At 38.1% G+C, this 22,212-nt stretch overlaps 1 protein-coding gene across 2 annotated transcripts in view; it reads left to right on the top strand.

Annotated features, from left to right (window-relative positions):
• KCNQ5 (potassium voltage-gated channel subfamily Q member 5) overlaps positions 1–22,212 on the top strand; it is a 288,690-nt gene that overhangs the window by 234,519 nt on the left and 31,959 nt on the right. The window contains exons 4-9 of one of the 2 annotated variants that reach the window (XM_072036271.1): positions 3,789–3,964; positions 4,389–4,514; positions 11,916–12,026; positions 13,806–13,901; positions 17,190–17,284; positions 19,510–19,536. In XM_072036271.1, coding sequence (XP_071892372.1) covers positions 3,789–3,964; positions 4,389–4,514; positions 11,916–12,026; positions 13,806–13,901; positions 17,190–17,284; positions 19,510–19,536 — 631 coding nt within the window. Of the gene's footprint in view, positions 1–3,788; positions 3,965–4,388; positions 4,515–11,915; positions 12,027–13,805; positions 13,902–16,966; positions 17,056–17,189; positions 17,285–19,509; positions 19,537–22,212 lie in introns of both variants that reach the window. The other variant, XM_072036272.1, reaches the window with a different exon arrangement.

Below are 22,212 nucleotides of genomic sequence, written 5' to 3'. Positions count from 1 at the left end.
GTGCTTTGCAACAAGATACAGAATGGCACTTTAGTCCCAGTTCAGTTACTTGAAATGCAGCTATTCCATAAAATTAGGATTTTACCCACAATCCACTTCTGTGGTTTGTTTGTTTGTTTGTTTTTTTCTTTTCTTCCTGATTTTACAGTTTTGTCTCTAAAAGACAAGAGGAAAATATTGATAGATTTTTTTAAAGTCTTCTTAAAATACAGAAATACCATGGAATTTTTACCTAAATTCAAATTCAAGTAGAATATGAAATGAAGTCCAGAAGAATATTTTGCTCTCTTACTTAAACCAGGACAAATGGCACCTGAGGTATGTTGAATAAAAATGTGGTGGGGAGAGAATCATAAAATATTTATCATTTATTTTTTCCATTACAAGTACATTTAGATAAGAAAGCCATGCCAGTTTAACATGTTCAGAAGAGACTTTAAAATGTTGCAACTTCTTATTTGGACTCTGATTTCATTCTGAGAGAGGTTTATTTTAATTTATCTTACACCTGTTCCTGGCAAGTTAAACTAATGATGAAATGATCTGCCTGCCTGCCTTTCCTGCCACCGAGGGAAACACAGCCAGGATGGGCTGTTTTCAGAAATGGAGACACTATTTTTCCCTATTCCCAGCCAGATGAGTGGTTTCGTGGGGAGGAGTTTGTGGGGAGGTGAAGAAAATGAGAGAGAAAGGTGTGAAAAAAACTCCAGCAGACTGGGAAGGTTCTCTTCCCTCCTTCCACTGTTTTTAAGCTTATGCCAATGTATTTTCTGCTTACCTCCCTTCTTCACTCCCTTCTCCCTTTGCCTCTCTTCATCCCTACCCTCCATCTGGAAAGGTATACATGAGTAGGTAACTCCCTTGGACCAATACTAAAGAGAGGGAAAAGATAGCTATGCTGTTGTTGGCTTCTTTATTGCACATGGTCAGAGGGGACCAGAGACCCTCAGTGGGGAAGGAGGGCAGAGGGTTCTCAGCAGTGCACAGCAGATGTAGTACAGCACTGGGTGGACTGATTTAACTTGAATTTTTCGCACTGGTGGACCTCCAAGAAACTTCTTGTTATAACAAAAGCTATCAGAGTTCCTGGAATGAGAAGGAGTAAAGGAAGAGGCAAATCACCTGCTTCTGTAAAAACAATATCATGTTGAGAGTGGTTGAGAGAAACCAAAAACCTCAGTAAGCACTTTAATTGAGTCCAGACCAAATGCATAATTCCTAATATTTGGGTAACTTCATTCTTTTTAAAGTTTTTCTGATGAAATTTGATTTGCTGCTAGCTGATGCTACCACTAATTAAAAATGGGCTGTTATATTGCTACTCTGCTCAGAGTAGCAGGTAACAAGGCAAGCTAACTGTCATAGTTTTAGTAACCAGAGATAATCTTTCTTCAACACAGTCCATGGCACTCATGGCTTTCTAGCACACCCTCCATGAGCCTCAGATCCAGATAAACACACTTAAATATAGAAGTTTACTTGTAGGTGGGTAGGTATGTGCTGCGTATCTATACCTCCAGCACATCTGGTCAAGACCTAGGGCTTAGTTCAGCAGGGTAAATAGAGGTGTCCTCTGCTACTTGATATTCCCTGTTCTCCAGCTACTTCTCCTGAAGGGCATAGGCCTCCCAGGTCTGAGGGCATATCTACCGGACCTAGTAGATATCTCAGATATTTTGGGGCATCTCAGATGGCATTGGACAAATAAATTCAGGCAGCAGAATCAATCCTTTTTTTTGTGCCAGTCCCAGAGCATGAGTCAGCTGAGCAGCCGTCAGGAGCCTCCCTGAGGGTTAGCTGCACCACTCTCAGTTGACGTGATTACCTTTTTCTTCATGGGGAATTTAGACACCCGGTGTACAAGCAGACATCTAAATTTAAATGTGGAGCTGAACCCTACCCCACCATTTTTTATGATCTCTGTTAGAATTGTTGGTATCTTTAACTTTTCCCAGTCAGTTATCCTGCTACTGAATTCTTACCCAGACCTGCTGTATCAGGTTACTGTGCTCTTGAGACTTGCACTGTGCAGGGATACCCTAGGAGATATTATCTATCTGTGGCTCTTCCTGATCTCTAAACCCATTGGATTTACAGCTGGAAGCAAATTCAGTTTTACAGCAGCCAACTATATAGTGGCCAAATATGATCCATCTGTGTAGAAGCCAAATGCATTGTAAACTCTCAGAGCATAAGACAGGCAAAAGGTCAACCAAGCCTAGTAAAACTGTGTCCAGCAATGACACTAGGACAGTAGCTAATAATGAACAGTTAGGGAAGATCACAAGGACAAGCATATAGTGATAATTGTTTCTCAGCCTCCAGAGGCCTTCTACTCGGAGACTTTGATCTTGACATTTATTAGATCCAGATTAAGTTTTCTCCCGTGAGATTGTCCAGTTGATTTTGAACCCATGTAAACTTTTAGCAACTTGTGGCAAGGATTTCTGCAATTTAACTGGACACTCCTTGAACAACAGGATTTCTGTACCCTTAGTAGTGTAATAAGATGGCAAAGCTATCCGTAGGTGAGTTCAGAGAAACTCAGGATGTTTGCAGGAAAGGATACTTGGACCTCCACTACTTGCTGTTTGCTGCGCAGAATGAACCATGACCATTTCCTACCATCCTGGAACAGGCTGAGGAGAGTCTCCTGCTTGTAGGTGAAGCCAGTCTCTATTGCTGCTCTCCTGAGAGGTTCCTTTCACTTAGCGGCATGTTCTTGATCTCTAGGAGCTATGCTTAACACAAGATACCCAATACAAAAGAAGCAAAATTCGTGTCAACATGAAATTCTCACCTGTGGATATGGCTTTATGTTATCTTTGCATATAAGCATACAAACAGCACAAAATCCTAAGATTTAAACCAGGTATATCTTACAAAGGCTCTTTCAGTTTTTAAAGGTCAGGAAATTAATGATGAGGTGACGAAGTAACAGAGTTTGGACTGCCCTTTTCCACTCTCTGCCCACCAGTATGTCTGCCCCAGTCATCACAAAAGAACATTATGCCTTCTCACAGTATCCATGTGCCATCACCGTGTATCTTCTCATCTTCCTTTAAATGCTGTTCTGGCTCAAAGGGCAGTTGGCTGATTAGTTCATGCAGAACAAACCCGCTCTCACAGTTTGAATCTGTGACCTGAAGAAATAAATCCTAACACTTGCTGAGCTGAAAAAAAAAAAAAAAAAAAAAAAGTCCTTCCAGACTGCCAACTGAAAGAATGCTTCTGAGTGCCCAGCACTATATTTTTTCCTTTCCGGGAAATGGTACATCAGGGGAGTTATGTCCAGAAACTACATGCCTGAATCACACAGTGTTTGTACTCATAGGAAACTAATATATGTGTTTGTAAGTCTGGTTCCACTGAAGCAGCGCTTTTTTTTTATTTCTTTTTTTTTCTTTCTTTTTTTTTTTTTTTTTTCTGTCTTTTCACAGGAAAGTTGCTATGAGAATAAGTATAAGGGGAAAAAGTTCACATCCATCTACTGATGTGTACAGGTTGCTACACCAGGTTTCAAAGTTCCAACATGATGATCCTTCAACTCTGCTGCTCTTATTCATATGTTTTCAAAATTGCTCCTCTCAGTTTTTACCCTGCAGATCTCTCAAGACACATTTTGACACAAGTCTTCACCTCACACTCCTGCCTCAAACAGGTTTCTCTGTGCTTTGAATCTAACCCACCACAAGTCTCACTTTAGTCCCCGCAGTCAGCTCATGTACATAAATGTTCTATTGATTGGTACGTGGACATTAATTTTTTCTATAATATATTTCTTTCAGACATCATTGTTCTCATCGCTTCAATAGCAGTTGTTTCTGCAAAAACTCAGGGTAACATTTTTGCAACATCAGCACTGAGAAGTCTTCGTTTCCTACAGATCCTTCGTATGGTGCGCATGGACCGAAGAGGAGGCACTTGGAAATTATTAGGTTCAGTAGTTTATGCACACAGCAAGGTACGTAATCCTAGGCACTGAATCTGATGTCTTCACTGGATTCCACAAGAATCCAAGGAAAAAAATATTTACCAGTTTTGACCACTATATCTAGGATTTCATGAAGTAATATCAATTGTAATGGGCACTTGCACAGACGTTGTGAGGCTATGTTAAATACTAAAATGTTGTGCAATATGTTGAAAACTTTGAACTTGACATGCCACTGTAATTCTATATACATCAGTAAAGATCCTGGAATATCAAATTATCGAGAGTAGATTTGGTCTGTTTTTTAAGAAAATTTGCATCAATAGGAAAGCACTTGACTTTTAACTACTCAAATGCCAAAAAACATATATAGATGTTTTCATTATGTCTTCCTTAAAATGCCATTCTGTTCAGTCTTTCAAATGGATATTGATCTCTGCTTTCTTTTATCTAGGAATTAATCACAGCCTGGTACATAGGATTTTTAGTACTCATCTTTTCATCTTTCCTGGTTTATCTGGTGGAAAAAGATGCAAATAATCAGTTCTCCACATATGCGGATGCTCTGTGGTGGGGCACAGTAAGTATACAAAAATTATACATACTGCTTAACACTGGTTTAGAGTGCTTTAGATTCCATCTACTGTTGATTTTAACTTAGTGTGCTGTTCAGTGAATCATTTTCACTGGCAGAAAGTCAGTCTCAGAGGCTACATACTCCAGCTTTTCATTTGCACATCCATAGTTCATTTTACCCCATCTTGCAGAACAGCTGTTTATGAGTTTCTGCTGCAAAACAGATCAATGAACCTTCCAGAGAAGAAAGCGTTTTATTTTGTAACCCAGATTTTTCAGTAACACATTTTCTAATATTATCCCACAAGGAGCTGCTTTGATCCAAATTAGAGAGCAACAGGCTTCGGTGCAAGAAGTGTCAGGAAAGAAAATGAAAACAAAATTCTTACATCAGCTTTGCGGTCAAAGGACGTATTTCATCAGTGCCCTTTAGAGCAAAGCTGTTTCTCCTTCCCCGCACCTTGAGCACAAAAAGAACAAATATTCCATTCTGGTTCAACAGTATACTCCAATCATTTTTACAGGTGTAAAAACCCTTATTTAGTTGAACATTTAAGCTCTTCCTTACCTATCAAATCAACTGCTTTTACTTTGTTGAAATCTGTGGGATCCAAGTACATGCCTGACTGCTTTTCTGAAAGAAGGAGGATTATACGAATGCTTACATGTATAAACAAACAAGTCTTTAAATGAACAATGGGGACTTCGGTCTAAGCATTTGATTTACTTTTTTATGGCATAATGTATAGCTTCTTTTTTTTTTTTTTCCTAAAAAATGCCTTGTAATGAGCTAGACCCCTGTACTGTGTGGGAGTTACTTAAGCAGCTTAGGAAATTTGTCCCAACAAAGCCTATTGCAGAGCTATTATTGTCAGGCAGTAAAAAAAAAAAAAAAAGGTGTTGTTTTTTTTTTTTTTTTTTTTTTTTTTTGGTCCAGTATAACAAACACTGTGAGCTCTGGCAGTGTCTGGACAGTGAAATGAGCCTGTGAGATCATTAATGCTGACATAACCAAGAGCACTCATTAGTTTTCCTGGGAGAAGTGTGAGAGCTGAACCAGCCTCTGCCACCTTTCCTCATCAGAAGGATGTAGAAATGAAGCTTTGTCACCTCAGACCCTCTGTCGACAGGCCTGGATTCTCAGACTCAGAGCTGTGCAAAAACCTTTTTCAAAATACTTTAAGTCTTTGAGAGATACTTTTAATAAGTTTCCTTTACATTTTGGGCAAAGGTCAATGTCATTTCCCATTAGTATAATTAGCTTGTACATTTGAAATTTGTTCATCTCAGGGATAATCATTTATTACATGTCTTCCCTAAAGACTGTATTTTTGTGCTATTGCACAACACTGGGGAGCCTGGAAAATCCACACCAAACAGCTTTTATTTGCACATCTACAAAAGGACAAAATATTTTTTTCCTGAAATGTGTTACTTTAGAGCATCAAGGCAGATCTCTAATAAAATACATGCTTCTATCCTGCAATGGGAATGCACAGAAGATTCATCTTGGCTAAAGCCATCACAGCAGGATTTGCCCTCAGTCACACTGCCATGGGTTGTTCTGTGGTTTGTCTATCTGTAACTGAAATAATTCAGTCCGTGCAGGAGGAGAGGCACTTCTCTTCAGAAGGTGAGGTGCAGATTTGGCTCACGGCAGTCTGACCTGCCTGTGTTGGCATCATTGCGAAGCATCTGGCTTGGGATGTTGGTGACCTTGCTGATGGGTACCCAGGCTCTGGTAGTCTGCAAACACCATTGCCTTTTTGTAGGGTGGAAGTGGGGACATGATACTGCAAGACGACCTCCTGAGGTCATGTAGATTGGATGTGGTGGCACATGGGTCTGGGAAAGTGTGCATCTTCAGCTGTTTGATTCCCCAGGAACAACCCTCTACATCTCTGCAAAGCCATGTGTGACTTAGCACTGGGTAGGCAGGGATTTGGGGCTAAGCACAGGATTGTACCCACCTGCCAATAGGCACTAGTGAGGGGAGACATTGCACAAGGAACTGCTAAGTCTGAGCAAACCCAGACTTCAACTCTGACATCTGAGCGAGGCTTATGTCAGACGCAGATCCTTCTTCCAGAGCAGGTCTCTCAGCAGGACTATGATTTTTATTTTAGAATTTGCTTCTCTACTACCTGCTGACTGCTATTTTTTAAGGAAAAACCCTGCTAAGAAATAATCATTGTATAAAGTGGTGCTTAAAATATTTTGTATATTTTGTACTATGAAGTGAGAGTGCATGATTCATAGGTCAGATAAGTAGTGCAACTGAGAAAATAGGAATCTTTTCTCAACATCAGCAGGAAAAACAACAAATTATAATAAAAAATCTGAAAACAATCTATAATGTATATTTCTATACCTTTTCTTCTTTTCTTCCAGTGTGACATGAATATATTTAATTTTTTAATGTGCTTAAGTGAACAAAGTTACTGAAAATCAGAGTTCCCTCTTACCTGTTATCTTCGCATTTTAATAATAGTATTTTTTGTATAATATGTAAAACAGTATGTGGGAAACGCATAACGTGCTTCTTAGTCATGGTTGTTTTTACTGCCAGAGTAACCCACATGCAGATTTTGAAAAGGTCAGATTGTGTGGCATTCTAGGGGAAATCAATGCTCAGTCTCATCGATTTGTTTATTTGCAAAAGTTGTTCTCACTTAAACCATGGTGTATCTACCAAATCCTAGTCCGAATTCTGTGATGGCAGAGGTAAAAGAAAGAAAGAACTGCATTGAAGTCAAGCACAAATAGTCTTCTTAAATCTCAAGCTTTTAGAGGCACTTATGCCCTGCACTACAGGACTAGAACCAGCATGTGGCAATTAACCCATTCATTAATTCAGATAATTCAAGTGTGTACCCTGCTATGGTCATTTCACTAATTCCATTTCTGAAGCCCATAGTTTTACACTGAGACAAAAGGCAGGATATGGCATACTAATTTACATCTGAATACTGCACTGTATTTGCAGTTGCACATTGTACTGTGCAACCTGCAGTTTAAGCATCATGCTAATGTTTCTATTATGAATATTCTTATGGTTGGAGTCCCCACAGTGCTGCTCAACACAGCTTAAAGTGTGTGTTGTATGAAGAGTTCAAGCTCAGAAATTGCTTTGCTAGTGATGGTAAATTTATTTAACAGAATAAAATAACAAAACTATATGGGAACAAAAAGTCCATACAAAAACTTAAGTTTTTCACAATCAAACCATGCATGATTTTCTAGAACTGTTAGTGTTAACTAGAACTGAGTGTGCCTGTAGTGGCATCGAGTTTGTATGTTAAGTAGTTTTACCTGCAAATTAAGACTCTTAATTCTCCTATGCATTTAACAGTGTTTCTCTTAATATATCATTTTTTAGCAGTATACAACAGTAATGGTAGGATACAGAACAGCTCTGGGACTCCACAGTGACCTGTAGGTGAACAAAACAAGTTAGGATGAATAACATTTTTGCAATTACTAGCTCAAATGAGTTAATATTGATGGCATTTTTCCCATTTAATGTGATGATAGTCTGAGCAAACCACATTTTTTCAGTTAATAGATGTCAGGTAAATATTCAAAAGGTAAGTTCTGCTACCAGAACATAAAATTATGTCAGAAATATTAGGATAGAGGGGGAGCCTCTGGGCTCTATCTCATCTGACTGAAGGCACTGATGTTACATAACCTAATTATTATAGGGTTGCACACTGGAACAGGCTCCCCAGTGAAGTAGTCACTGCACCGAGCCTGTCTGAATTTAAAAAGTGATTGGACTGTGCACTTAGTCACATGGTCTAAACTTTTGGATAGACCTGTGCGGTACCAGGAGTTGGACTTGATCCTCATGGGTCCTTTCCAACTCAGGATATTCTATGATTCTATGATTCTATTGTCTCACTTATTATTAGCTTATTTATTAGCTCTAGCAATGAGATGTAACACAAGTTCTACCATAATGATTTTTGAATCTAGTTAGGTGGCAGTGCCTTCCTTATCCGATCTGTCCAGTCCTGCATTTCAGGATATGAAAGAATCTTTCTTTCCATTGTGCAAGTTTGTGTGACCAGATTATACGGAACACCCAGATATTTTATGTTTCAAGTTAGGTGAAATGAATCCTATCCAAAGAAAGAAACTCTAGAAGTTTTGGTTTGTTGTCCTCATTTAGGCTGGGGTGAACAGACATGGGGCTGTTAGGCTGGTATCCCCAGTAAGACAAGATTTGCAAACCTTCCTATCTCTTTTACTGTTTCTTAATCCTTTTTTTACCACATTCCTTTCTCTGCCCCAGCCTCTTCCTAAATAAACAACCTGACCCTAATTACTTCCTCAAGTTTGCTACATCCATACACAGATTTTGTATTTCTGATACTGTTACCTAGTTGCTCTTGTCTTCGTGTTGTGTTAAAGATACAGCTACTTAGATGGTATTGTCCTTGCAAGATTTAATCCCTAAAAGGTCCGTGATAGGGCATGGTGCTGACATCTATATGCCCATTTAAAGAACATCCTGAGATAAAACAGCTCAAAGTGATCAACAAGATACTGATACTCTCAAGCATTGACTGATATCCATTCTTCAGGACCTAAAAGAATGAGAGAAAAGCCTTTAATATGGTTCTATTATTTTCTTTGGAGAAATTCCAAAGATGTAGTCTGTATGACTGCTCCTGGTTTTGGATTGCTCTCAGATACCAAATCCCAAAGGTTCAAGTTTATCTTTGACTCCTTCAGAAGATGTTAGTGGCAATATCATTAATATGCAGATGGCAGTTCTGTTTCCTTCTTGTCGGCCCAGGCAGGAGATATCTTTGTACTTTCCAGCATCTAGCAGAGATAGGGAGCTGGATAGAAGCCAAATAACTGGGCTCATTCCAGAGCTTCAAATTGCTTCACAATGATTGGCCTAGAAATGAATTTTGAAGAACTTTTGTTCAAGGGATTCATTTGTTCAAGTGCTTCATTACTCTCTGGGTCTTAATAGCTTCAAACCGTTCTGCATTTGCCCTCTAATGTGAAAAGCTCAGAATATCTTGTTCACTAAACCAAACCAAACCAAACCAAGCCCCTCTGTTGGTCAAAGAGTGTGGGTGCATCAGTTCACCTCTGCCAGAAGCAAAGGGAGCATTCCCATCTCCTTTCCTTCTAATCACTCAGTCTCAGCAATGCTTTTCCTTTGACTGCCTTGTGCAGACCCTGGTGCTTTTCAGACATCTCTGTGAGCTGACTCAACTCACCAAAACAGCAGAAGTGAACCACACAAAATTTTGGGTAGTTCTCTCCACTTTCTTGGGTTGCATTGGCTCTCTCAAGAGTCTGGCAAAGGCTAGAGAAAGGGGATGAGGGCAGGGATGTGAAGAGGTGCAAGGAAGGAGAGCGAGACCTGATAAGCACCCAAGGTGGTGGAGAGTTGCACCTGCCTCCGAGCTAGCATTACTAAACTTGAGACTTGATAACCACTTGAAATTTCAGCTGTGGCCTTAATTCAGCTCACTCTCTTTTAGTCACTATGGCTTTCTCAGGGTAAATTACACCCGCAGTTTGTTCCCAACAATGGGAGCAATTAAAGGCACTGTTTACTATCTACGGAGCCTTAAATAGTTTAAATCTAATTACTTCCAAAAGACTTTCCTTCTTTTGTCCTGTGGTGACCCCTGCATTAAATAGAATTGCTTTGGCCGTCTTTCATAGGAATGAACTTTGAGGAAGCTGGAAGCAAAATATTGTCTCTAGAAGGCATTTTCCTGAAGAATTCATTCCTGCCAGAATATTTGCTAAGCCTGAACTTGCCCACATTTGGTACACGATGTAAAATAATTCTCTGTGCACATGTTCTCAGCTAATAACAGACCCTGGAGTCCTTGGCACTCAGCCTACTGTTGTCTATCTTTGTCCTTTAACATCGTGTGCCGCTGCCTGATCACGCGCCTCACAGCCTTTCACCCGGCCTTTGGAAACCCTCTGCTCAGCCAGCCTGCTCCTGGCACCCACATCGAGCAGCGGGCTGGGTCCGTGCTCCCCAAAAGGGAAGCACAGAGACGTGCCTATCCCCAGCTGATCTGGGCCCAGGGCCTGGGACTGGCACACCTCCCGGGCCAGGAGCAGGCTGGAGGACATTCCCTTGGGCTGGGGAAGATCCCCAGCCACACACAGACATGAAGCCATAATCTTTTGCTTTGTTTTGACTTAGAGACATGCTCTGTAGGCCACAACCACATGCCGGTATCCCAGCAGCCCTTGGAATACGTGCTGCATATCTACGTGACCTGCAGTCAATGCATTGCACGTGGAGACTGAAGCACAAGAAGTTCCAGCTGAACATGAGGGGACACTTCTTTACTGTGAGGGTGACAGAGCGCTGGGACAGGTTGCTGGAGAGTTTGTGGAGTCTCCTTCTCTGGAGATATTCAAAACCCACCTGGATGCCATCATGCACAATGTGCTCTAGGTGATCGTGCTTGGCAGGGGGGTTGGACTAGATAATCTCCAGAGGTCCCTTCCAACTTTGGCCATCCAGTGATTCTGTAAGACCCCTCTCATATGCACTAAACTCTGCCATCACCTGCTCTGGTGTCATCTGCATTTGGAATTGTGCCTCTGAACACACTGTCCACATGAAAGAATTACAGATGCCTTCCTCTTTCTCCTTGACCTCTTCCCACACAGATCTGAGCTGACATTGTCCAACAGCCTGAGGACCTGTTGGACCTTGGCACAACCGGGTACTGTGTAGTGTCTTTGTATAGTGTAGTGTCATGTCAGGAGTCATGTACGTATATCTGAGCTTGGGAGAAGGAAAGGGAAAGGACCAGGAGTTTCTTACAGTTCCTTCCAGCTTTTGATTAGCATTTTTTGTGTTTCAAGTGACCTAGCTCGAATTGTACTGACAGGCTTGTAGAGAATGCAACTGCTTGTATTTCCATTGGCTTCATCTTGTCTATGAACTTCAACTTCCTTTTAGTCCTGCTGTATTTCTCCAGTATGGTACCTCTGTAATTTATATTCATGTGGTTGGGCAAAGACATACAGCCTTGCTGAAAATGGGTGAAATATCTCTACATCTACTGAAAAGGAACATTTTTTCAGCCCAACTCACATCATTTCCCATCATTTGCTTCAACTGTGAGATCACAGACCTTCGAATCTATTATTTATTTATTGCTTATTGAGGCATTTTTCTCATGTTTATTATTTATCTCAGTTTATTTATACATAGACAGTATTGAGTCTTCATAGAAAAATGAATTCATATTATTTATGTTTGCCTTTTTAGAAACAACCATATATATTTCATGTGTCTTGAATTATTTAGTGGAAATGCTGTTCCATGCAATGTATATAATCCAAAACTAAGCTCTCAGGGACCTCCAGTAAACCTTGTTCTTTTTTTTTTTTTCAGATCACATTGACAACCATTGGCTATGGAGACAAAACTCCTCTTACTTGGCTTGGAAGGCTGCTTTCTGCAGGATTTGCTCTACTTGGCATTTCTTTCTTTGCACTACCTGCTGTGAGTATGCTTAAAAAAAACTGTAATAGAAACTTCAGTAGCTGTTACAATACAAAAAGCTGAAGGAAGCTTTATACATGAAGAACAACTGTTTAAGACCTTTTGCTCTGTGACAACATTGGTGAACTGGTAGCACCCAAACAAAAGGTTTGGTGTTGCTGTCATTACTTGAATTTTGGGGATTTTTTTGAGCAAGGACAAAACAAGCAAATAATACTAAATTAGTTAACATACTACTCTGTAAGACTGAAATTTCTTTCTTTTGTTATGAATTGTGACTCATACATTAGCACTTTTCTTTCAGAAGTTTAAAAAAAAAAATCAGCCAATATGTTTTTCTGGATTAGTTTGTATTGAAAAAAAGTAGGACAATTCTCATTTTTGTGAGTATAATCTACAACTGTGAAAGACTGAACTTCCTTCCTTTTTCAAAACAGTGTGAAATAAGCATGGAATCAGAAGTGATATTTGTATTTTTTTTGTATTCCATCCAGTGCAATACCTATGGAAAATCAATATTTTAATACTTTAATAATTTATAATATAATTATAAAATATATATGTTATAATAATACAGTTGTTTTTAACCATATAGATAAATCAAGTGTAAAAGTCAGCATTTGCCAAATGTATTGAATCATCTAGTGTACTACATTTGTTTCTTACTTTAAGCAGGGGGAGTATTTCAATACCTCTGACATTATAATGCGTTATAATTATAATTATATTACATTACCTGTTTGTGAATCTTTGACATTTAATGGCAGCTACTGTAATTAATTCTCTTTGTTACCTAGTCACCACTAGCAAGAAAGTTAGTCTTAGCAGGACCGTAAAGAAATTGAAAAGATGAATAACTTTACATATCTGAGATGCCACAACTTCTATTCCTCATGTCATATGCTATATACAGAAACTGATTTTCCTCACAAACACTTTTGTGCTGAATCTGTCTGTAAAACAAGAGATATGTCTGAACCTTTTGTGCAATTCTAATGTTGTTTTATCCTGACTGAGAGTCAAGTGGAAATGTTCTTTCTTATAACACAGGCATGTATGTCCAGCAGAAATGTTGCACTCCTTCCAAGCCAAGGAGGGAAACATTCTCAGTCTTTGCATCTATTTAGCAGGAGTCAAATTTATCTTACTTATTCAAGAGTAAAAAAGACAAAAGGGGAGACAGTTTACTGTTTTTTTTGTTTGTTTGTTTTTTACATTCCTATAGAATGAGCATTGAGGATTATTTAAATAGGAAAAAGTGAGAGGAAATGGTCTTAATCAGTTAAACAAGATATTTTTTTAACATCTTTAAAATCAAAAGCTAAAATAAGCAGTGCAGATACAGATTTTGTAGTCCATATATATCTGGCATATCTGGCAGCTGGTCATTTCATCATTCTTGGCTTAAGTTCCTTTGAATGTTCCTGCCTGACTGTATATATATATTTGTATGTGTTTGTGTGGCCTTTAGATTTGCAGGAACATAGTGTAGCACAAACCCTAGTGATGGTTGTGATAAGAGGTCGCTGATAGCACCACAGAGGTCACTGATAGCACCACTCCTCTTAAGGAGTCTCCTGTCTCACTATGAATGGGCACTGTTAAACTTTGTACAGCCATATACCATCATAAATGTGTTATCTGAAGTACACAAAGTACGCGTAAATTTACTTTAGATCAAACCTTTGTATTTGATTGTGTATTTTTATAGAAAAACAAAAAACAACAACAACAACAACAACAAAAACTACCTACTAAAAATGGTTTCTTGTATTTCAGGGCATTCTTGGTTCAGGATTTGCATTAAAAGTGCAGGAACAGCATCGCCAGAAACACTTTGAGAAAAGAAGGAATCCAGCTGCCAGTCTAATTCAGGTAAATATAAAATCAGAGAAAAGATAATAGTAGAGGATTTAAAGTACATACTGGAGCAATTTGTAATATTTTAATTTGTGGAAATAATGTTTAACAGAATTATTAATTTCATGAAACATGTTTCTTCAATGATTGCAGTGTGCTTCCATAATTGTGTATAAAGAATTTCCATGTGCAGTTTATGAGTTCTTCCATCCCTGATGAAGAAACTGAGTCAATCCTGTAGTTGATGAATTAGAATTGATCCCTGGAGAACACAACTGACAGAACAGTACTCTTATCTATATTAAGCTAGTTTTCACTATTACAGGGATAAGAGTGCTCCGGTGAGTGACATACTTGGTGAAAATGAAGTGCCCTATCCAGAGAACTGATTTCAATATTAGTCAATTCAAAAGCTAGAAAAGTAGGCACAAGCAATTCCAAAATGTCTGATTTTTTTTTTTAAGTGGTTTCAGCTCCAGTGTCAACATCATGGTGCCAGTCAATGATTTGGAATACTTTTTAAGCAAATGCAGCATAATATCTGTTAAGCAGCATTTTTTTTTTTTTTTTTTTGCTTAACTTACTTAAAAATGAGCAAATCTTATAAAGAATGTGTTTGCAACAAGCTTTATTCTATTTGATGCATTGGGAAAAAAATAGGAAAAAAAAAGTGAAATAATCTTCTAACATCCTAGTTTATTTTCTTGTGAACACAAGTGTTTTATGTCTACTGCATATGCTCTTTGTTTGTTGTTTGTTTTCATTCTGAAATAATAAATCCAAATAAAGAAGCTTCTCAGCTGAATACACTAGAGTTCCATGTCAAGTTCAAATTAGATGCCAGGATGTTTTTGAAGCATTCTTAATGTTCATAAATGCTTTCCATTATTTGTGTTCAATGCTTACTAAATATTAAGTATTTGACACTCAATATTTATTAGAATAATTAATAAATATAAATCTGCTCTTTTTGAAACTATTGTACTGTACATGTAGAATGAGTGTCTGGGATATTTTCTAAAACATATATTCTAATCAACTTCTATCATGAAATTAAAGTTCGTTTGACAGAGGACAGATGTAATAGCCTTAGGCTTTGGATGTAGCTCTTCTTATTGTTATAAGACAGTCCAACCAAAATAATTGTAAGACAGTATGCTAAATAAATTAAGAGTAGCCATCTGACCTCAGAAAGTGACTCTTGATGGGCAAAACTGCTGTGAAAGAAAGACATTTGTTGTGGGATCCCAAAAGTGAATGTTGGTTCAGCATTTTCATGTCCATTTTCACATTCAGCATTTTCAGTTATTTGGAAATTAATATAAAATTGCTGATGGAGATATTGCCAATATAGAAATTTGCCAGTATATGGCAGAATAGTAAAGATGAGGGCAGGCACATAGGAATGACCCTGAGTATGATCAGGATGACTTTATAGGCTGGAATGATTCCAACAAAATGACTATATATTCAACACAAAACTGTTGATCTAGAAACAATGAATTCAAGGTATTTATACAGGACTCCATCCTAATATTAGAGACTCTGGAAAGCATGTGACCACGGGTGAGAAACACAGAGGAGAAAGAGTACAGGAGAAGGGTCTAGAGCTTCATACAGGTTACCAATACGTTACTCCTCCAAGGTTAATCACAGTCTTTACATACAGAACAAGAAATGTATTAAGTAGATATGGTTGATATTACCCCATACATAATGCAGCTGGTACTAACACCCTATATATCTTCTCAACAACCACAGTTTGTAAAGGAGGTTGCACAGTTGGAGAAAACAAAATTAAAAAAAAAAAAAAAGGGAAGAAGAGAAAAAAAAAAAAAAAGAGCACTTTTCTGGAGAAAAGTTCATGTTTAGAAATGTAGGGTGTATCTCAACTGTATATTATCTACTGTAACAGTGCCCATTTTTTTTAATTGTCTATTTTGTATATTGACAGTGAGCTACCATGGAAATCAGTGCTTTAGTTTGTCATAATAATGTCTATTTTCTAAGTGACTGTGCAGAAATAGTCCATGCTAACTTCTATGTTGCAATAGATACACTGTGTGCTAAAGGCTATACCTGGCTGAAAGATAGCTCAACTATCACAACAGAAGACTGAAATGTATAATATGAACATGCTTTTCTCAATTTGTTTAGCTTATAAGAAGCAAACAGTGTGAATATTATTTGAATATATAAATCCAGAGAGGAAGTGTCGGAAACTACAGGACTATTTAATGTAGCAGACAGAAACATAACAAATTTATCTGGCTTCAAGCCAAAACCAAAGAGCTTCAAATTGAAAATAATGCAGAGATTTTTTGACAAAGAACGATCAAGCAGTGGAACAATTTACAAAGTAAGTGATAGCCTCTTACTCTGTAGATGAATTCTTGATGTAATTGTGGGAGATGTGCAGGAAAACAGGGTATTAGACGCTGTACAAGAATACCTGGAAGACTTTTAATGGTTGACAATATACAGGAAGCACAGATACTCAGCTAGTACAAATTAATATAGTTATGCTGACATCAGGGAAGCTGTACCAGTTTGTAGAACTAAGAATCTGTCCTACTATCCACATGCAGTTATAAATCTAAACGGTGAATGCATTTTCAATGCTATGCTGTGGTCACTCACCTTTGAAATGAATCATTTCATAGTTTTAAACATTTAACAATGTTTCAAACCACAGAGAATATTTCACTTCTCTTCTAAATGTTTTCAGTCTGGTTTTCATTATCATTTACAAAATGTACTATGACATTTTCTTTACCTCAGAATGCAAGTTTGTGTGGGTTTCCCCTATGGAATTGTCACAAATAAATCACGACGATGCTTTTTTTTTTTGAGCACCTTTATGTGCTGAATATTTTCTGGTATTTCCATGAAGCTAGTAACTCTTACCATACCATGTTGTGATTCATAAAAACTTTGGTAGGTTTTTACTAGTAATTACTTACTCACCCTAATGTAGACATCCCAATCTGAGCAAAATCCACTCTCCGTAATCAGTGCGGTGGCATTGTCACTTCATGTTCTTGGTTCCTTTGTGCTTTTCTATTGTTTCCCCATACCAGGCTTCTTGGCGGTTTTATTCTACCGACACCAGCCGAACAAACCTGACAGCCACCTGGCGATATTATGAAAGTATTCTTCCTCCCCTCAGGCATGTATCAGTGCTATGAATGATAAAAGAAAGCCATGACTTGTATTGGTTACTAATCTGCTTTTCAATTTTTTGTTTCATCCCCTGCTCCCTCTTGCCTTGTTTTTCTTTTTTATCATATATCCTGCACGTAGTGTGTATGGCGTAGTTATGCGGCTGATGAGAAATCGGTTTCCATTGCTACCTGGAAGCCTCATTTGAAGGCCTTGCATACCTGCAGCCCTACAAAGTAGGTACAAATATGGCAGCTGGTGCTGTTCTTGATGTCTGTTCAAGCTTATAGAGAATTACTATTTGTCTGTTTTGTCTTGTTTTGTCTTCTTAAGTCCTCTCACCAAAAATGTCAACTAACAAACCAGACCAATGTTATTTAGGATCCTAGCACAGTGGGACAAATCACTTTCATTTATCATCTAAGAAGTAACTCTGAGCACAGGCATTAGAAACATTTTACCAAATAATAATAATAATAATAACAATAATAATATATCAAGGTTAGTGTTTCACTACTATTCATACCAGCTGTGCATATATACTCGTTAATAATCATAGTCCCATTTTGAAGTTACACAGATTCATCCTAAGTGCCACTGGTAAAGATATATTATAATTTGTAACAGATCTATAGAATACACCTATTGGATAATGCTACATGTTGACCAAGCAAAAATGTCTCCCTACAATCTTGAAACTTTTAATCCTGAACCAAATCCTGGTATAAATTCACATGACTCCATTTAAAACACAAGTTTGCTCCAGGTGAAGATCAGGGCTGAAAGGCTGTGCCTAACCTGTGGGACCAGGGAACACCCCTCAGTCCCAGCTGCACATGCTGACAGCACTGCAAATGAATATTGGGGGGCCAAACAGGTGGGCTGCTCTCCTTTAAACCCTTGTTTTTATGGGGCAGAAACACAGACTGCACTTCAGTGAAATTTAGTTGATCGAGAACCTGGATGTGGGCAGGGCAATGGAAGTTGCACCTTCCTCTTGCTCTGGAAGGAGGATGAATAACCAAAAGCAGACTCACTGGGAAGCTCAACCCTTAATGATTTGTTCCTGGCATGAACCTCTATTTTGGTCACAGATAGCAGCAACCATTTGAGCAAATATACACATGGATACAATTTTTCCTTTAACCAATGCAACTTGCCCAGTTTCAAATTATATCTAATGAAGAAAATATTAATACAGGGCTCATTTCCTGAGTTAAAAACTATTTTCACACTCTTTGACTAGCCTGTGCTTCTATAAAAGACTATAGCTATAGAACACATTTCTAAAGGAACGTAGCCTTGTGGCATTTTGCAGATGAGTGCACTGGGGAAATTCCTGCTTTTTGTCATAACTTCTGTTATATTCAGTATCTCCTTAGGGGAAATTATATCCTCAGATATATACCCAGTCAGTGGAAGGTAACTAAAAACTCCTAATATCACAGCCTGGCAAACAGAAAATATTCAATGTCATAATTTGGGTGAGAACCCACAGAGCACTGGTCATCCAAGACCCTTCAGTAGTTCAGCTGAAGATTTACCAGAAGGTAGTAAGGTGACTGATAGGGCACAAATCAGGAAGTAAACGAAACTCAATAAAGATCAAAAAGGAATGAAATAAGAGCCTTATGGGAAAGCTCTGATAAGCATCCTAACTGTTGTTATTGCAGACAGTGCAAGAGAATTAGTGGTTTCTCCCAAAGCTGGGTGATGAACATCCACATGACAGTAAAAAGGTAATTCTGTGCCAAAAAGCTCAGCCAAAAAGAGGTTTGGCTGGGTACCCAAAGCTGATCTTTGAATTTCAAAGAGTTGACAAGAACAGAGCCATAAGTAATCCATTACCATAACCATAATTCCAAAATGCTTCAAACTAAAAGGAGCTTTTAGATTAAAAATTACATGGAATATTGATTTTGATAAACCTGTAAATTTTTTTGACATATACAAACAGGTTGAAAGCAGCATTGATATAAGTGAATGGATATAAAAAATACATAAATAATGAAGTTGTATCCAACCTAAAATATTCTAAAATATGACTGTCCCTCAAAAGCGCATTTAATTGTAATTTTAAATGAGCCTATTGCTGTGATATCCTAAAATTAAACCTTTTTATTTACCAGAGATAACTTTATCTAATAAGAGCCTACAGCTTTCTGTTATATATGTGTCAGCAATGCATTTTGCCTAAGTGCTTTGCCAACTCAGTCTGCAGTGGTATGTACTAAGCATGTTATGCATGTTTTAAAACAACTGAAAAGTTTATTTTTTTCAGAAGCATTGTAGTTATGAGTCTTGCTTGAATGTCTTTGTGGTTGCAATGTAATGTGTGTATTGTACACTAATTCACACATCCATTTACGTTTAGCATATGTCTAACATCATCTGTAACTGAGAAATCTGATTACTATCTGCATAACAAATATGTTTTTCCCTCCCACTCCCTGACCTGAAGAAAAGAACAAGGGGAAGCTTCTAGCAGGTTTGTAGTTTCTTTTATTCCTTTTATCTTTGAAATCTCTGCTTCTTAAAGGCTTCTCTGCACAATAGGTTCAATAAACTGTAACTGCTGATAATAGTTACAAATTGCAATTGTATTTAACTTGGTTCGATAGAGCAATGATGCTGAAATTTGCTTCTTTGTCCTAGTTCTTGTATGGAAAAAATAGGCAATTTTTTACTTTTCTAAGTACTAAGTACATGTTGAAGTGTTTTAATGTGGAGGGAGAGCTCAGTCGGAGCTGTGGCAGTAGTGAGTGAAGCAGCCCCCACAGACCCTGCTCCTGGGGGGGGACCTGCCCACTGGCTCCTGCAATAAAGCTGATGCCATTTCCAGGATCTGCAATGGAAGGCACAGGCATGTAGCATAATTTGGCTTCATGAAACAGGGCATCAGCCCTCTGCTGCAGAGCACTTCTGTTTGTCACCCAGCCTGGATGCAGTCTGAGGACTGGCTGCTTGCAGCATGCAGAGTCAGGACTATCTTCATTTGACAAATAAAGCCCCAGAGATGCACAGTCTAAAGGCAGTAAGTGGTAACACTACTCTTTTTTTTTACTTATAGCTTGAATGCTTAGGGTCAGGAAAGGACTTGGTGGCTGCAGAAGAAATTATGCTGCCTCCAAAACTAGTTAGGGATGGGAGTCAGCAGGTGTTGGGCAGTCAGCACTCCAGGAAAGCACAGTTGGAAGACAGTGGGATTTGCTTCCAAGGAGAAGATTATCAAAAGCCCAAAAAATGTTTCAGTGACACATCAAGCCCTGAAATGCATCCACGCCTGAGTTGTACTGTGGTTCACAAACTCTTTTTGGTTATTTAATTATCTGTAAGGAGTCTGAGCACTTCATCACCTAAAATGCAAAAATCACATGGAAAGTCTTTGCAGAAATTGCCTATGTCCCATTTTTCAGATTGCTCCTGAAGTACACGTAACTGCTGTTGGTATGACAGTATCTTGAGGTGACTGGGTTTGCTTTGAAATGTCCCCTGGGAGAACTTTTCCTACTCTGACTTTTGCAAGAAAGAGTCACTGTCAGTTCTGTTAATTTTCACATGCACTACCTCTAAAGGTTTGCTGGCAATGCATTGATCTCATTAAATTATTACAGCCTGGTAAAAATTTTTGCACTCGCCAGCCATATTTCCTACTCTTTTGACAACAACATTTAGAATTACTTTCAGCTTTTTTAAAGGTGAGACAGAAGTTGGCAGTGAGTATGTGCCTCCAAAATAGTGATCTGTGCATAAGAGAGAGCTTGAGAGCTTATTCCCAGTGGTATCCATGAGCACTTAAGGACATGAATTTACTTACAATAATTTGAAACTAGATTCAAAACAAAAAAAATGTCAAAGTTACATCACCTCTTCTTTATTAGGGATAACTGTTGTGGTTTAAAAGTTGTCGTTGATTTAGCCATATTTTTTCACTTTATTTTCACTGAATAAAGGATGTTTGTCCTTTGAGAAAACCTTAACTCCTATGTGCACTTCTGCATATTAGTGTGTAACAATAAACTTATTAACTTTTGAGATCCTGGTCTACAGTAAAAGCCTACAGACCACTCAGTGCCTTTTTTAGAAGGTGTGTTTTGTCAGTGGCCATTCATTGTTCTTATGCTGATATATTACTATATGTTTGTATCACGTAAAATATGTGTATGTTGTCTTCTGTAGTAAAAATGTAAATGCAAAGTGATGTGATGTACTTAGATTTCCTCAACTATTTAACTTCTTTCTTACTGCAATGCTGAGTGACTTGCATGGGATGCTATGTGAACTGCTTCTTGTTTCACTCTTAAATGAAGATGTGTTCGTTCAAGTAGTGCACTGGATTGCTTTCTGAATATGCTCTTTACTCTTTATTCCATTCTAATAACAGTGGAGAAAAACTCTTATTACCTTAAGTAAAAGCTGTTTTTTCTTTCCTACCAAAATGAATTTTATATTTACAGAAACGAATTCTTGCATTTTGTCATCCATAGACTTACGGCCTTTCATTAAGCAACTAAATGTTGCTGTCTGGGTTAAGAGAACCACACTTAGGATGCTACAGCTTCATACTGATTTTAAGAAAAATATGTTCAATGCATTATATGTCGTATTTCTTAAAATATTATGCATAAACATTCTAGTTAATTGTTTATCAAAAGCAAGTGTGGACAACTTTCTGGTGTATCTATGTCAAAAATTGAGATATTTCTCTAGATCCATGCTAGAGTTCTGCAAGGTATTTAGAAAGCCCATATATGTTAAATTGTCTATTTCTATAAATACACACTGAACACAATTAGTTTTTATTTTTATTCAGTTATACATTGTGGCTGAAATTCTTCCTATGCAAGGAATGAGGTCAAGACCAGTAAAACTTACAGCATCCTGAGAGCATAAAGTCTTAGGCTGTGTGTAGGACATGCATTGTGTCTGCAAAGAATGAATTTCACCTGTCTAGTTTAGCCTTCTTTTAGCTTTGTAAGTAGTGAGCCTGAATACAAATTCCCTACTTAGAAAACTCTCTCTGGTGCAATAAGGAAGAGCTGCAAGCATAGGTGTTTAGGGGTGAAAAAAAGTCATCCCTGCTCTGAGAGAAGCATGTAAATTGTACTCTGGAATTCTCTCCATCTACTATCTCATAGCTGTTTCTAAAAGTAGATTTAATGTA

Source organism: Anas platyrhynchos, chromosome 3, assembly GCF_047663525.1.
Source record: "Anas platyrhynchos isolate ZD024472 breed Pekin duck chromosome 3, IASCAAS_PekinDuck_T2T, whole genome shotgun sequence".
NCBI classification, from domain to species: domain Eukaryota; kingdom Metazoa; phylum Chordata; class Aves; order Anseriformes; family Anatidae; genus Anas; species Anas platyrhynchos.
Note: the sequence above shows the minus strand (reverse complement) of the source record. Positions and strands in the feature narration are given on the sequence as shown.